Source organism: Dipodomys spectabilis, unplaced genomic scaffold (genome assembly GCF_019054845.1).
Source record: "Dipodomys spectabilis isolate Male_0828 unplaced genomic scaffold, ASM1905484v1 ptg000018l, whole genome shotgun sequence".
NCBI lineage: Eukaryota > Metazoa > Chordata > Mammalia > Rodentia > Heteromyidae > Dipodomys > Dipodomys spectabilis.
The window spans coordinates 1757601-1775334 of record NW_024870695.1 but is presented as its reverse complement, the minus strand read 5'-3'; the positions used below and the strand labels follow the sequence as shown (position 1 = coordinate 1775334).

General features: G+C 40.3%; 1 protein-coding gene and 1 pseudogene across 1 annotated transcript; both read right to left on the bottom strand.

Moving 5' to 3' along the window:
- Positions 1-853: 853 nt before the first annotated feature.
- Positions 854-1789, bottom strand: LOC122103540 (olfactory receptor 1A1-like). Its single transcript, XM_042674151.1, has one exon. The coding sequence runs from the start codon at positions 1787-1789 to the stop codon at positions 854-856; it is 936 nt and encodes a 311-aa protein (XP_042530085.1).
- A 13835-nt stretch (positions 1790-15624) lies between these two features.
- LOC122103483 lies at positions 15625-16571 on the bottom strand (annotated as a pseudogene).
- Between the last annotated feature and the right edge of the window lie 1163 nt (positions 16572-17734).

Genomic DNA, 17734 nt, shown 5'->3' with positions numbered 1-17734 from the left:
CATATTAAGTAAAGTAAATTAGACCCAAAGAAACATAGGCCCCATTGTTTCCCTTATTTGTAATAATTAGTATACATCTAGGATAATCTTAGCAGATGAGCAGAATAGCTCAATAGCTACATAGATATGACCATATAAGATAATGCTAAGCAAAATGAACTTCAAGACATGGACACAAGAAGTTTTTCTTTGTTATTGTTGTTGGTGTTGTTAATATACTATGTGATTTCTTGTTTCTTTTGTATGTTCTCTCTCTATGGTGTATCTTACATTGTCACTGTATTTGATTTTGGTTCCCTGGTATTTTATATACATTTATTTGAATTAGGGAAGGGTAGGGGAACAACAGAATCGTGAGACAAAGAACAAAGTAATTAATGCAACACCACAATACACAAGACAATATGTTGGAAATTACCTGTATAACTTGGGGGATTGGGGTTGGGAAAGTAGGAGAAAAATGAGGGACTAGGTAACAAGTTTGACAAGAAATGTACTTATTACCTTACTTAGGTAACTGTAACCTCTCTGTATATCATGTTGACAATAAAAAGTGTTATTCAAGAAAAAAAGAATTCAGTATATATTGTACAAAATTAAGAAGAGTGAGGGCAGAAGACAGGATTGAGTGAGAATGTTGAAGGTGTGACATTGATGAAAATATCTGTATTTATTATTGCTTGTTAAAATGTAAACTCTTTTCTACAACTACTTAAAAATAATCATAAAGAGAAAACAAGTAAATCAATCCATTGAAGCTGTTAATATGTGAGTCAGCATCCTGTAGAAGGTAGTATTGGACCTGGATCTCCAAGTCCTTCCCAACCTGGACCCCACCAGAGTGTGTGTGATCTCACTGTGGGGATGAAGAACTTCTACTAAAGAGTTTCCCCACAGCTGCCTTCATGTCCCGGTTTCTCAGACTGTAGGTGAAAGGATTTAACATTGGGGTCACTGCTGTGTACATCACAGTAATCACTGCATCCTTCCGGCTGTAACTGGTCAGAGGCCGTAAATACATGCCCATGACCGTCCCATAATACAAAGAAACCACAGTGAGGTGAGAGCCACAGGTGGAGAAGGCTTTGAGTATGCCCTTAGTGGATGGAACCCGCAAGACAGTGGCAAAGACCCGAACATAGGAGATAATGATACACAGAAAGGGCAATGAGAAAATACTAGCTCCAAGGTGCAACATCTTCACATTCAAGTGGTTGTCAGAGCAGGCCAGCTTGATCAAAGCAGCAATGTCACAGTAGAAGTTGTCCACTTCCCTGTTTTCACAGAAAGAAAGACTAGCTGTAAATACAGCATGAGGAATGGAATTGATTATTGCAACTGCCCAAGATGCAACAAGCATCAGGACACAAGAACGGGGTCTCATAATCATTGTATAATGAAGAGGGCGGCTGATAGCCACAGCTCGATCTACTGCCATCACAGCCAGGATATAGCTGTCTGTGTTAGCCAAGAATATCATGAAATCCATCTGTGTGAAACATCCAGCAAAGGAAATGGCTCTGTTACCCAAGAGATGGTTGACCAGCATCTTGGGGATGGTGACAGATGAGAAGAAGATGTCAACCAGAGAGAGGTTGGCAAGGAAGAAGTACATGGGATTGTGGAGGCGAACATCAGAGAGAATGGCCAGGATGATGAGCATGTTTCCTATCAGTGTGATGGGGTAAATGAGCAGGAAGAGGATGAAGAAGATGTCTTCTTGTTCCTGCTGTCCAGTCACTCCCAGGAGGATGAACTCTGTGGTAGCAGACTGGTTTTCTTCTCTCATGACTCCTTCAGCATGACAAAGGAAAGGAATCCAGAATTAGTAGTGCAATTTCTGACCTTTCATATCCACCACTGTTGGCTCAAGTGATCGACTATCTGAATAACTGAGTTCATGAAATCTCAGTGGAACCCACTGTTTGGGAGAACCTCCTTGGTTAATGGGATTAACCATCATTCACACTTGGATATTCATTTCAAAAATAAGCAATCTGTAAATTGGATGTTTATCATCTCTATGGATATTACCAACTTCCAGATTTGATCATTTTGTTTATATTCTTAACATCATATTCTTTGCAGAAAATTCATAAGAATGTAAATGTCTTTCGCATCCATTCATTGTAATGTAAGATACTGCCCCTCTCTCAGACCTTACAACCTCCTGGAGCAGCCAGTGTCCCACACTACTGGTCACGTACATGAAGAGACAGCATTTGGGGGTCTTCACAATCTATTCTAATGCTGAGGCTCCTTCAGTAGGAAGATTACGTTGGGAATTGGGAATAGTCCCAATGGCCTGACACAGGATTTCCAGAACTCAGGATAGAACAGGCATCTCCACTGGCACTGGAAGATTCCCAGTCACCCAGATGACTGCCCATGAGGACATAGGGCATAAATGTACACTTTTTTCCTTTCTTTTTTTTTAAATTACAAGATTTTTTTTGTTTATGTTGTACTAAGGATTTGAAACCAGGGCCTCACGCATGCTAGGCAAGCATACTACCACCAAGCCACAGTCAAGGGAAAGGGGTCAGTAAACATGGGAGAAATAGAGGAAGGGGATTACACTGTTCTAAAAGAAATGTGCTCATTACCTTCCTTGCATAACTGTAACTTCTCTAAGCTTCACCTTTACAATAAATTTTTTTAATGTCAAAAATAAATAGGCCCAGGGAATTTTCTTCACAGCTGTTTCTTTTGTCAAGTAGATTTTCACCATTACCGGCTATACTAGCTTTTACTAGGTTTTCTTCTTTGGAAAATTCTTAGATATATATAATCAGAACGGCTTCCTCTTCAGTCTTCCTTCCCTGTTATTTTTTAGATGACTTATTGAATTGCACTTGACTATAACTACTATGAGATGAATGCCAGCTCTCTTTTCCCTGTGTGTTTAGTCATCCTAGCAACCCAGCCTGTTCGATTCAGTCAAGACTGCAAGATTTTAGAGGAGAAGGAAGTTATATATTGTTTATTTTTAATTTCTTCCTTTGATTATTATGGAGCATTGTTCATTTTGTGAACCAATTTGTTCTCACTTATTGTTCCTTGAATTGGATCATGGTTTATCACCTGCAGTCCCCACATGGGAGATGCATAAAAGCACAGTCACCCTTTTGTCCCCTGCCTACACATCTGCTCTTTTTGCTTTTGAAAAACAATTAATTCTTATTATTATCACATTTACATAACTCATGGTCTCTATTCTCACTGTCTCAGTGCTCCATTTCAGGTCATATATTTGCAAGGCTTCCATACCTGCTTGACCCCAATTGTCCTACTTCTTGACCCATGCTGTACACAAAGGCATGCTACATGCATCAGAAACTGGCCCGTCTAGAGCCATGCTCTTCTTTTCCGTGGACAATCAAGTTTCTACATTTCCAGGTCCTTTTTCAGTGAATGTGATCATGTGTTTTGTGTGCAAGTTCATCCACTAATGTATTGTAATTCTGCAATTCCTCCACTGCTTGCAAATATTCAGGAGTTTTGATGGGAGGATGGAGTAACATGGAGGGATGAGCCTGTTTCCCTGTGCTGTCTCTGCCTCCAGGAGGACTTGTCACCATCAAGAAACATTCAGCCCTGCAATCCTAGCTACTTACTTAAGAGGCTGACAGCTGAGGCTCTCGGTTCAAATCCAGCCCAGCAGGATCGTCCATGAGACTCTAATCTCTAATAAACTACTCAGAAAAGGCTTGGAGTGGTGCTGTGTCTCAAGTGTAGAGCTCTGGCCTTGAGGTCAAACAAGCTCAGGGACAGTGCTAGTCCCTGAGTTCAAGCCCCAGGACCAGCAAATACACACACACACACACACACACACACACACACACACACACTCATGCACTTACTCCCATACACTCACTTCTTGACTGTTGCATAAAAGTAATTTTTCATTCTGAAACACTTGACAGTTTATCATCAATTTACTGCACGTGATTTAAGATACCATTAGTTAATTCAGTAATTTTTCTAAGATTATTACTACTCAAAATAATTCATTCTATGATTCAATCTCTCGTTCTCAATGTTTCTGCAACACATGTGAATTAACACTATAAGCATGAGAGGATATACATCTAATTACCTTAACCCATTATGATATACTTTCCTATCGCTGGAGCTAAATCGGTATGGCCAATGTGTCCTCCTCCTTTGTACATAACTATAATACCCCAAGTGTTAAAGTATTCAATAAATGTAGATGGCCTAGAGACTACGTTTAGCCCATATGACACTGAAGAGAAAGATTTCAGAGCTGGAACTCTGAAGGCAGAGCTAAATATTGACAAGCCTCATTGCTATGAAAACACATAGGGACAAAAGATAAACATAAAAGTTTAAAAAACAGTAACATGAAAATCTAATCAGTCTTTTAAAACACCATAGACACTGATAGTTCATGACTGTAATCCTAGATACTAAGAAGGCTGAGAGCTGAAGATCAAGGTTTGAGGCCATCCTAGGCAGAAAAACAAGTGAAATTCTGAGTGGCTTGAGTTGATAGAATGCTAACCTTGAGCAAAAAATCTCAGGGACAGCATCCAGGCTTTCAGTTCAAGCAGCAGGACATCTCCCCCTACATACATGTGCGCATGCGCGCACGCACACACACACACACACACACACACACACACACACACACACACACACACACACACACACACACACACACCACACACACACACACACAGGAATTTATTGGTATGGGACTATCCTCCCAATCACTGAACACTGGCTATCTTGGGAGTAAAAGGGAGAAAAATAAGATTTGGGGTAGAAATTAAAAGACTTTCAAGTGTAAATACAATGTTTATTTTTAACTAGAGCTAAGAAGAAACGGTACTATATTTATTAAATCCACAGGGATGGTTTGTGTTGTGTTATTCTCTGCACTCTCCTGGTCTTTACATAACATCATAATAAAGGTGATTTAAAATACAGGTGCAATGTATTTGGTGACAATGTGGGGCTGCATTTAAAAATGCCCAGTTCCAACTGGACTCTTCACATTCCTCGGGCCTTACCCCAGAATACACAGAAGTCCATCCAAGCCTTTGCCTCTCTCTGCCACTCACCATGAAACCTACCAAAGCACTAATCTTGATGTGTGAATTTCACTTCCCTCTCTGTGGGAAACAACCCTCATAAATGTTTCCTCCACATTTTCCAATACACTTAATTTGCACACACATATTTCACCTTACATCCCTTCTGCTAGGACACAAGAAAAAAAGGTATATCTATGCAAATTCTACTCCTGTTTTCATTCCTTCTTTTCTCAGTCATTTTCCCCATCAACTCTGTTTTCATACTTTCCCTTTAATATCTACCTCTACACCACCTCTTTCTCATGGAGTGGACATGCAACTATTCTTTCTAGTCATTCAAGATATCTTCTGTCTAGTAATTCAAACTTTTCTTTCTTCTTGAACCCTTGTTTGTTGGGATTGTTGAAATATGTGTAGATAGATAGATATACAACTCTGTGTGTGTGTGTGTGTGTGTGTGTGTGTGAGTGTGTGTGTGTGTGTGTATGTAAATACAGTTGTTGTAGTACCAATACTGGGGCTTGAAGTCATGGCCTAGGCATTATCCCTGAGATTTGCTTGATTAAGGCTACTTGTGCTATACCATTTGACAAACAGCTCCACCACTGAATTTTTTTGGTGCTTAATTAGAAATAAGAGTCTGTTGGGCTTTCCTATGGACCTACAATCCATAGATCTCAGCCTCCTGAGTAGCTAGGAGGAAAAACTATTTTCAATAGGCAGATGTGAATGTTTCTGTTACTTGAAAATCATTCACTCTTGTATCGATCAATTATAGACAAAGTCAAATTTACATATTATGAAGAAAACTCCCAGGACCTAAAATTCAGACAGTAAAGTGTGACTTCAGGCAAAGTTATATTACTCATACTTATCAGGGGCTGAGGACAGAAGCCAGGACAGAAAATAGGAAAACATCTGGAAAAGAAAATTGGATTTTGTTTTGTGGATGGTTTTGACCCAAGCCAAGGATTTCAGACTGGATTATTAAGAGGCAAAATCAAGGAGATAGAAGAGGCACTTGGCCCTTTAGTGTGCATTCAGGTATTTGAGCACAGTGATTATGTGACTGATGAATGAGGCTATATTTTGTCTGCCAGCATCTCACAAGCATTACCATAGATCAGTTATCAAAACTAGGATTCAAGAATAAAAGGAGAAGTTGCGCCAGAAAAAGAGGAACTGTTGATATGGCCAATGCAGGACCAAAAGAACCAGGAAAACCGAGGAGAGGATTCCGAGCAGAGGGACTTCAGGATGGAGACACACAGTGCCAGATATTAGAGTGAGACCATGGAGTGGATGATATGTCAGGCGCTGCTGGGAAGACTCAAAGAGACCCTCATAGCCCAGGGAGAGGAGCCAAGAGGCGCATCAATGTGAATATAGGAGACCTAGTCAGTGTCCTGAACTCACTGGAAGGAGGTCAGCATCTCACATAGGGCCAACCATTAACACCCAGTTTCCTTGGAATAATTTGTAGCCTGAGGTATCAAGGACATGAGGGTGATGATGTTGTGGGAAGCTTTTCAGAGATCAATAAGGCCACGTGCTTTCCTTGTTATCCTAGCTCAACAGACCCAGTAAAAACCCCATCTTTTGAGTGCTCTCAAATTCATCTGCTGGATCCACAGCTAGTCCCTGACAAAGAAGGGCCCACTGCCAGGTTCCATGGAATATGAGAGTGGGCAATGCCTTTGTAGCTCTGCCTAAGACCATGTCTTTGCCCACTTGTCAATGTGTGTATGTGTATGTGTGTGTGTGCATGCACACACATACATACACACGCCTGTGCATTCACGGCACGTGCCCCCACACACAGTATTGCTTCCGAATGAAGATGAGCCAAAGACAGAAGGAACAACCGAGTCACCACTGTCCTCTTCCACTCTGTGTTCATGGACAAGAGCCCCAGGAGGAACATGGTCAGGGTGGGATCCTCTCACTCTGCCTTCTGTCCACTGCACCTTCAGGACTCTGGTGCTGGAGTCAGGCAGACATCTGTATCCTGCTTTTACTACCACCTCTCTGTGTGACTGCAGTCATTTCATTTCTCCAGATAAACCACATCTGATCAAAGACACAATCATTCTACTCACCTCCTAGGGCCTAGTGATGGTCAAGGGAAGGAGTTGGCGGATGTTCTTACTGATTGCTGTTGCTGTCATGAAAACTGTTTCCAACATGGACAGCCCTACCTGGGGAGTCGGCTCGGTTGTTCAGCTTTCCTGCTGCTGCGATCTTCACTCCTCTCCCACATGTGGAATGACTGCGGACAGCTAGGTCTACCACTGCGTAACATTAATTCTGGGGGACAGACCGGCTGGGAGGCCACATCCTGGTGTTCTGTGGGTAAGGTGGAGAAGGCAGGAAAGTCACCAGATTCTGACCCAAAACAAGGGGGACAGAAAGAGTTTTCCTGGAGGAAGCCTAAAGACAAAGAGTGTAGTGTCCATCTCTGGGAAGCTGACTTGTCTTGGTATAGACAAGATCGGGAATTAGGTAGCAGGTTATAAAGTTTTGGAACCCTGAGTCTCCCAGGATTTCATTCAGTCAAATTCAAACTAATTGTTGCAACTCATGGAAATGTAACTTGCTGGTCTCTGCGCAGACACAGTGGATCTCAAGAGAACTCTGAGTTACCTGGCAGGTGTCCCGGGGTACAGGCTCTGGGTTGACCTAGTCCATCCACTTGGTTGGGATGCAATCTCTTCTTCCCTGTTGCTCAGCACTTTCTGAGTCATGCCTGGGAAGTTGCAAGGATCATGGTATAGTTACTTGCTTTGTGGTATTTCTTCCTGCCCGTGCCTGAGTCTTCATCTCAATTAGTGTATAAGCGAGGATTTGACTTTAGGAGGGCTCAAGTATATACTTCATTTAATTCAACATGGAGAGAATAAAGCTCCTGATTTTTGCAAAATTATAGAAATCGAACGTCAGCCAGGCACTGGTGGCTCATGCCTGTAATCCTTGCTACTCACCAGGCTGAATTCCAAGAATCGTGGTTTGAAGCCAGCCAGCCAGATAAGTCTGTGAGACGCTTAATTCCAATTTATCACCACTAAGCTGTCAGTGGAGTCTGTGGCTGAAGCAGTAGAATGTTAACCTTGACACAAAAATCCCAGAAACAGAGCTTTGGCCCTGTTTAAGTCTCAGAACCAACACACACACACACACACACACACACACAGGAAAAAGCCTGTGTGTATGTCATCCTGTCCATTTTATGTGCTGTCACTTTTATGGCAGCCCTGAATAATGGTCTTTGTCCTACCATTTAGCATTTCCTATGGCAGGTAGCACATTGCCATCTGCAGAAAGAAAATCCTGGTGAAGACTATGACCCTTTCACCTCACTTACTGACTGTAATTGACCTTGGGCCAATATTTAACTTATTTATCCATCACTGAAACTGGAAGAATAATGACAATGACAACAACAGCATCTTTACACAGGTATAAGGGCTGAATCAATTACATTTCAAAAATTCTTATAATAATGCCTGCCTAGGGGTTAGCACTATGTGCTGATTATCATGTTACTTCCTGGCAGATTGTCTGTGTACCACTTCCCTAGTGCATGTTTACCTCCTGTCTTACCACTAGCCGCACAGCCCCTCTGCATCTACCACACTCTGCCCATGATAGGTGTTGAAATGTTTGCTGACTTATGTTTCCCCTACATGCCTCAGGTCACACTGTCCTGTTGACTGTTATGAACTGAACTGTCCCATGTCCAGATAATTCCTCTGTGCCCAGATATTGCCCCTGTGCCCAGATAATGCCTCTGTGCCCAAGACATGAGCACAGAGAATGTCAAACATGGATATAGTGCCATGATAAGATCTTCCTTTCTAATAATCACATTGAAGACTTTTGTGGTCTTCTCCAAATTTCTTAACTCTTCCATGTTTTGTCTGGGTACCTATGAGAAAACATGAGGGTCTGAGTTCAAACATTCAATCACCAATATCATAAAAAAAAGTTTTTTTTCAAGAGAAATTTAAATAAGAAGTAAAAATGGCCAATAGACACATGAAGAAATGCTTAACATTTCACCATTAAGGAAATAATATTAAATGAAGTAGGCCAGACCCAAAGAAACATAGGTCCCATGGTTTCCCTTATTTGCAATAATTAGTATATGTCCAGGAAAGTGTTAGCAGATGAGCAGAACAGCTCAATAGCTGCATACATATGACCATATAAGATGATGCTAAGTGAAATGAACTTCAAGACATGGACACAAGAGGATTTTCTTTGTTGTTGTTGTTAATGTACTATGTGATTTCTTGTTTCTTTTGTATGTTCTTCCCCCTATGGTATATCCCCTATTGTCACTGTAGTTGATTTTGGTACTCTTGTATTACATGTGTGTGTGTGTGTGTGTGTGTGTGTGTGTGTGTGTGTGTGTGTGTGTGTGTTTGTGTGAATTAGGGAAGGGAAGGGGAACAACAGAATGGCAAGACAAAGAACAAGGATGGGGTGACCAATGCAACAGCAATATATACAAGACAATATGTTGGAAATTATCTGTGCCACTTGGGGTAGATTGGGGGTGGGAAAGTAGGAGAAAAATGGGGGAAGGGGTAACAAGTTTGACAAGAAATGTACTTATTACCTTACTTATGTAACTGCAACCCCTCTGTACATCACCTTGACAATTAAAATAAAAAATTAAAACAACAACCAAAAAACCCACTGGGATTCCATCAGAAATGGCCGTCAGAAATACAAACAACAGATGTGCCGGCATTGGTGTGGAAGAATAGGAACCCTAATACACTATTAGTGGGAAGGTAAACTTTTTCTACCACTGTGGAAACTAGTTTGGAAATTCCTCTAAGAACTGAACATGGAACTGCCCTATGATTCAAAATACCACTCGGGAAATTATCCAAAAGATTACAAACCAGGATACAATAAGATAATTGGTTGTACCATTCACCATAACCAAGGCATGTAAACTGCCTAGATGCCCTTAAATGGACAAATGGATCAAGAAAATAAGGTATAAAGAGCCAGGCACCAGAGGTTCATGCTTGTAATCCTAGCTACTCAGGAACTTGAGATCTGAGGATCACAGTTCAAAGCCAGCTTGGGCAGGAAAATCTGTGAGACTCATCTTCCATTAACTACCAAAACTCTACAAATGCGGCTATGGCTCAACTAGCCAGAGCACTCTCCTTGAGCAAAAATGCTCAAGGTCCGCACCTGGGTCCTGAGTTCAAGCCTCAGGACCAGCAAAAAAGAAGAAGAAGGGGGAGGAGGAAGAGGAGGAGGTGGTGGAAAGAAAGAAAGAAGGAAGGTGAAGGCAGGAAGGCCAGAAGGAAAGGAGGGAGGAAGGGAGGAAGGGAGAAAGGAAGGAGAGAGAAAGGGAGGGAGGGAGGAAGGAAGGAGAAAGGGAGGAAGGAAGGAAAGAAGGAGGGAAGAAAAGAAAGAAGAAAGAAAGAAGGAAGGAAGGAAGGAAGGGAAGGAAGGAAAGAAGAAAGAAAGAAAGAAAAATTAGGTGCATATATACACAATCCATTAGTATGATATTGTATCATTTGTAAAGAAATAGATGTACCTCAAAAAATATATTAAGTGAAGTCAGGCCCAGAGAGACAAAATGACTCATGTTTTCTCTCATATGTAGAAGTTATACATATAAATGTACAAGTAAACACATATGGGTTGCATGCAAATGTACACAAACATATTAACATACATATTTGCAGGCAAATTTTTAAATGGGATTAATTCCTTAGAAAAGCTAACCCACAGTCCAACACAATGAATACCAAAAAACTGGCACTTGAAAGTAGGAGGGGTTAAGGGGGAGCGGGTAACTAATAAGTAACTTATTAGGATAAGAATCTCATAGACTTTCCTTTATGAGCTGGCCTCAAACTGTGATCCTCAGCCTCCTGAATAGCTAGGATTTTTACAGGCATGAGCCACCAGTGCCTAGCAAATTTTGTTTATGTTTTTAAAGAAGAAAAATAATGATAGGCAGACTTAATATAGTGAAAATGGCTATGCTGCCAAAATTGCTGTACAAATTCAACACATTTCCTATTAAAATCCTAATGATGTTCATTACTGAAATACAGAAAACAGTCCAAAAATTCATATGGAACAACAAAAGACCTAGAATAGCCAAAACAATTCTAGGCTCAAAAGACAACATGGAAGGGATCTTGATGCCAGACTTCAAACTCTACTATAGAGCCATAATAAGAAAGACAGCTTGTTACTAGCACAAAAACAGAACTGAAGACCAATGGAATAGAATAAAAGATCCAGAAATAAAACCACACACCTTCAGTCAGCTGATATTTGGCAAAGGAACCAAAGACATACAGTGAAAGAAACACAGCCTCTTCAACTACTGGTGCTGGGAAAACTGGGCAGCCACATGCAGAAGACTAAAAGTGGACCCCAGCATATCACCATGCTCCAACAGCAACTCAAAATGGATTAAAGAGCTTAACATCAAACCTGAATCTCTGAAACTACTGGAGGACAGAGTAGGAGAGACACTTGAACTTACAGGCATAGGCAGGAACTTCCTGAACAGAGTCCCAGCGTCACAACAAATTGGAGAGAGACTCGACAAATGGGACTACCTTAAAATAAAAAGTTTCTGCACAGCTAAAGACATAGCAACCAAACTAGAAAGACAGCCAACTAATTGGGAAAAATATATTTACCAGCAATATATCAGACCAGGGGCTAATATCCAGTATATACAGGGAACTCATGAAACTAAGCCCTCCCAAACCTAACAAACCAATTACTAAATGGGCAAGGGAGCTAAAGAGAGACTTAGAAGAAGAGATAAAAATGGCAAAGAAACACGTGAGGAAATGTTTATCATCCCTGGTTGCAAAGGAAATGCAAATAAAAACAACTCTGAGATACCACCTTACCCCAGTTAGAATGGCCTGCATCCTAAATTCAGCCAGCGAGAAATGCTGGAGGGGATGTGGAGAAAGAGGAACCCTTTTACACTGCTGGTGGGAATGTACACTAATACAACCATGTGGAAAGTAGTCTGGAGGTACCTCAGAAAGTTAAATATAGACCTCTCCTATGACCCAACCATACCACTCCTAGGCATCTATCCTGAGCAACAGGTACCAGGATACAAAGACACATGCCTCTCCATTCATTGCATCACTGTTCACAATAGTCAGGATATGGAAACAACCCAGATGCCCCACTACAGATGAATGGATCCAAAAAAAAATGTGGTACCTATATACAATGGAATATTATGTAGCCATTAGAAAAGACAAAATAATGGCACTCACAGGATGGAGCTAGAAAAAATAATTTTGAGTGAGGTAAGCCAAGAGCAAAAAGACAAACAACACACAGTCTCCCTGATAAGTGGATGTTAAATCCAAAACGTAAGGTGATATGACAAAGTAAACAAGACACAAGAAACAAAGGACCTCCACTCATCTTGTCGAATCATTACTAAATGACTCTGTGCTGCTGACCACATATATGGCATATATGTGCACATCTGAGGGAAACTAGGAGGAGGACACAGAAACAGAGGGAAGAAAACATACAACAGCGGGACCCATCGGCTGCACTAGATATTGATCAAAACGAACTAAGCAACTCAATGGCAGCAATGGGAGGGAGGGAATGAGTGGGAAAGAGGGAACAGCTGACACTAAGCAAAAGGAAAGAAATGTACCTATCACCCGATGTAGAAGAAATAATTGTATTGTCAAAGCTCATAGAACTCACAAACTTTATAGATCATGATAAAGACAATTTGCCCCATGAAGGCTAGAATGTGTTTGTGACTTTATCACTATCTCACAATACTGTGAAATTTATGTAATCGCTTAATCCCAATAAAAAAAATTGCAAAAGAAAGAAGAAAAATAATGGTCACTCTGATTATTTGTAATTATTTCCTACCACATTTTACAGACTAATATTTTCAATCATTTATTATACCTTGAATAACATATACTGTACATTTTTCATTGATGAGTATTGTAAATGTAATCATGTATTAACAGGTCTTCCCCTCAAGTTTGTTAGTCTACTGGGAATAATTAAACATAGTATTCAAATAAAATGTTACATGTCGTCTGGTATGGTTGCACACTTCTCTTAAATCCCAGCTATGCGGGAGATGGAGATAAGACAATCCTGGTTCAAGGCCACCTGAACAAGATATTAGCAAAGTAAGTTATTGAACTAAACTCCAGGAAATGAAAAAGAGGTTTTTCTTTGTTGTTTTCTTTTCTTTTCTTTTCTTTTCTTTTTGTCTTGTTTGTTCATTTAGCTATCTTTGGGAGGGTAAGGGGGACACAGAAATGGAGGATTAAAGGGTGAACAAATGCAGCAGTGGTACTCACTAGACCCTGTGTTGAAAATTAAAAATACAACTTGTGGGTGGGATGTGAGGGAAAAATCTATGAATGAGGGAAGCGGTGACACTGTTCAAAAAGAAATGTACTCATTACCTGACTTATGTAACTAAAACCCCTCTGTCCATCACCTTTATAATAACAAGATATATTATAAAAATAAGATATATCCTCAAACCATTACTAGATTTCAAAAAATATCTCATGGCCAGGTGCTGATGGCTCATGCCTGTAATCCTATATACTCAAGAGGCTGAGATCTTAGGATCATCATTCAAAGCAAGCTTGGGCAGAACAGTCCAAGAAACATTTATCTCCAATTAATCATCCAAAAAGCCAGAAGTGGAGCTGTAGATCAAGTGATAGAGTGCTATCCTTGAACAAAAGAAGATCAGGAACAGTGCTCAGATACTGAATTCCAACCTCAGGACTCAAATAACAACAAAAAAAATCATGATAATGGCCATTCTAACTGGAATGAGGCAGAATTTCATTGTTGTTTTGATTTGCGTTTCCTTTATGGCCAGAAATATTGACCATTTCTTCATGTGTTTATTGGCAATTTTTACTTCTTCTGAGAAGACTTTTTAGCTCATTAGCTTATTTATTATTTGGATCGTTGGTTTTTGAGAGTTTACTTTTATGAGTTTTCTGAATATTCTGGATTTTAGTCCATTGTCTAATGTGTAACTGGCAAAAAACTGCTTCCATTTTGTAGGCTTCCTTTTTAGCTTATTAGCTATGACCTTTGCTGTGCAGAAAATCTTTAGTTTGATGCAGTCCCATTTATCAAATCTTTCTTTGATTTGCTGTGCTTCTGGATCTTTACTCAGATAGTTTCAGCCTATGCCCCGGAACCCTAATGTTTCTCCTACTCCTTCCTATAACAGTTTCAAGATTTCAGGTCTCACATTGAGGTCTTTGATCCATTTTGAGTTGATTCTGGAGCAAGGTGGTATATAAGGAGGTAGTTTCAGTTTTCTGCATGTGGATAGCCAGTTTTGCCAGTACAGTTTGTTGAAGAGGCTGTCTTTCTTCCAGCCGATGTTTTTGGCTCCCTTATTGAATGTTAAATAGCTGTGGAGCTGTAGGTTTATATCTGGGTCTTCTATTCCGTTCCATTGGTCTTCAGGACTGTTTTGTGCTGTTTTCATTACTAAGGCTCTGTAATAGAGTTTGAATTTTGGTATTGTTATTCCTCCAATACTATTCTGCCTGCTAAGGATTGCTGTTGCTATTCAGGGTCTTTTTTGTTCCACATAAATTTTTGGATTGCTTTCTCTATCTCATTGAAGAATGTTGTTGGGATTTTGATGGGTATTGCAATTGTTTTGGGAAAAATTTCCATTTTCACAATGTTAATTCTTCCAATCTAGGAACACAGAAGTTCTTTACATTTCCTTAAATCTTCTTTAATTTTCTTCTTTAAATTTTTAAAGTTTTCATTATAGAGGTCCTTCAATAAGAGATGCTGGCAAGGATATGGCTAAAAGGGAACACTAATTCACTTGGTGGAAATACAAATTTGTTCAATCACTCTGGAAAGCAGTGTGAAGGTTCCTCAAAAAATTAAACATAAAACTACTCCACAATACAGCAATTTGACTCCTGGGCATTTCCCAAGAGATTACAAACCAGAATACAATAAAGCTATCAGCACAAATCATGTTCATTGCAGTACTATTTACCATAGCTTAGGTATGGAATCAGCCCAGATGTCCCTCATGAATGAATGGATCAAGAAATTGTGGTACATATGCACCATGGAATTCTACTCATCCATTAGAAAGAATGGTATTGTACCACTTATGAAGAAATGGAAATACCTGGGAAAATTACATTAAGTAAGTCAAGTTTGAGTAGACTGGAATCAAAGGTAAATAGGTAGATGAATGTAGAGAGGAGAAGGGGAGAAGGCTTTCAAGAATCCAATATATATCATACAAAATTAAGAAGAATGAAAGAAGAGAGGGATGGGTGAGAATGTTGAAGTGTCATAAACTGCTGTGTTAAATGGCAACTCCTTTGTACAACTACACTTAAAGATAAAAAAATAAATTAAAAAATCAATCAATCATTTTGAGGCTTTTAAGATGAGAGTCAGCATCCTGTGAAAGGTAGTATTGGACCTGGATCTCCAAGTCCTTCCCAACCAGGACCCCATTACGTGGGTGATTTCACAGCAGGGATGAAGAACTTCTGCTGAAGAGTTTCCCCAGAGCAGCCTTTATGTCCCGGTTTCTCAGACTGTAAATGAACGGATTTAACATTGGGGTCACTGCTGTGTACATCACAGTAACCACTGCATCTTTAAGACTATATCTGGTCAGAGGTCGGAAATACATGCCCATGACTGTCCCATAGTACAATGAAACCACAGTAAGATGAGAGCCACAGGTGGAGAAGGCTTTGAGTATGCCCTTAGTGGATGGAACCCGTAAGACAGTGGCAAAGACCCAAACATAGGAGATAATGATACACAGAAAGGGCAATGAGAAAAGGCCAACCCCAAGGTACATCATCTTCACATTCAAGTGGATGTCAGAGCAGGACAGCTTGAGCAAAGGTGCAATGTCACAGTAGAAGTTGGCCACTTCCTTGTTGCCACAGAAAGAAAGACTAGCTGTAAATACAGTGTGGGGAAAGGAATTGATGATTGCAACTGCCCAAGATGCAACAAGCATCAGGACACAAGAACGGGGTCTCATAATCATTGTATAATGAAGAGGGCGGCTGATAGCCACAGCTCGATCAATTGCCATTGCAGCCAGGATATAGCTGTCTGTGTTAGCCAAACCTATCATGAAATCCATCTGTGTGAGACATCCAGCAAAGGAAATGACTCTGCTACCCAAGAGATGGTTGGCCAGCGTCTTGGGGATGGTGACAGATGAGAAGAAGATGTCTACAAAAGAGAGATTGACAAGAAGATTGACAAGAAGAAGTACATGGGATTATGGAGGCGAACATCAGAGAGAATGGCCAGAATGATGAGCATGTTTCCAATCAGTGTGATGGGGTAAATGAACAAGAAGAGGATGAAGAAGATGTCTTCCTGTTCCTGCTGTCCAGTCACTCCCAGAAGGATGAACTCTGTGGTAGCAGACTGGTTTTCTTCTCTCATGGCTCCTTCAACCAGGAAGGGGAAAGGAATCCAGAATTATTAATTTGGTTACTGAGTATTATAATCTTTCGCTGCCAACATATTTTACTCAAAAAGTCAGCTGTCTTTACCCCTAAGTTTATCAAATCCCCACCATTCAGAGCAAACTTCCTGTTTATCAACAGGAGTAAATGCTTTTACATTCCTATCCAGAAAGAGCAATCTATGAATCAGAGGTAGATAACCATTCCCACAAGCATCTAGCCATCTCTAATTTTCATTCATCTTCTAGGTCCTAGAGTCTTGTTACAGTTCATGAGCATCGGAGAAATAAAGTACATTATCTATCCATTCAATATCTAAGACACATTCTCTGCTCCCAAGAATCTTACAGTATTTGGGCGAAACTGGAATCACACACTTGACTTTACTTTATCCATGATAAGATAGCAGTTTGGAGTCTTTGACAAAGTTTTCTAGTGCAAGGGGTCTGTTAGGAAAGGGACTCACTTGGAATTTGCTCCTTCAACCAATCTTAGAGTAACTCCTTCAACCAATTGCTTCTTCAATCAATCAGACTCCAGGAGGTGCTAGGGGCCTACTCTGCTTTAGTAGGTAACAAGACAGGGTTTATTATTAGATGATTAGATTTTGGTGCTACCAAAATTACCCTGATGAAGTTTCTCCCCAGTTGCTTCATTTACAAAGCTGATTTTTACATCTCCTTTAATAGACATTTTCTGTTTGGAAAACACTCAAATACACATAAAACCACAATCACAATGTTTTTCTCTCAGTCTTCTTTTCCTGTTTCATTTAGTTTTTTGCATGGCTCACACACTCCTAGTTGTATTTCTGGAGGCTTGAGGTCTCTCTCTTCACCACATTTCCATGTTTGGGCATCCTGCCAACATGACTGACCCAACCACACACTCTGCAACACACAGCCTAAACCTACAAGATTTGGCAGAGGGAAGAGCATATATTGTTTATCTCCTCCAGAATGACTATTATGGAGTAATGGTCACTTCCTCCTGAGGTCAATTTGTACTCAATATTATTTGAGTCAAACACTTGCTTATTCTTTGCATTCCCCATCTCGCATATGCTTGCAAGCACAATTACCCAATTTGTCTCTTTCTGGAACATCTATCTGATTTTATTGAGTCTTTCATTTACATTAA

Excerpts from the sequence above, each read along its gene's own strand:
- LOC122103540 (XM_042674151.1), bottom strand. The coding sequence starts at position 1,789 with ATGAGAGAAGAAAACCAGTCTGCTACCACAGAGTTCATCCTCCTGGGA.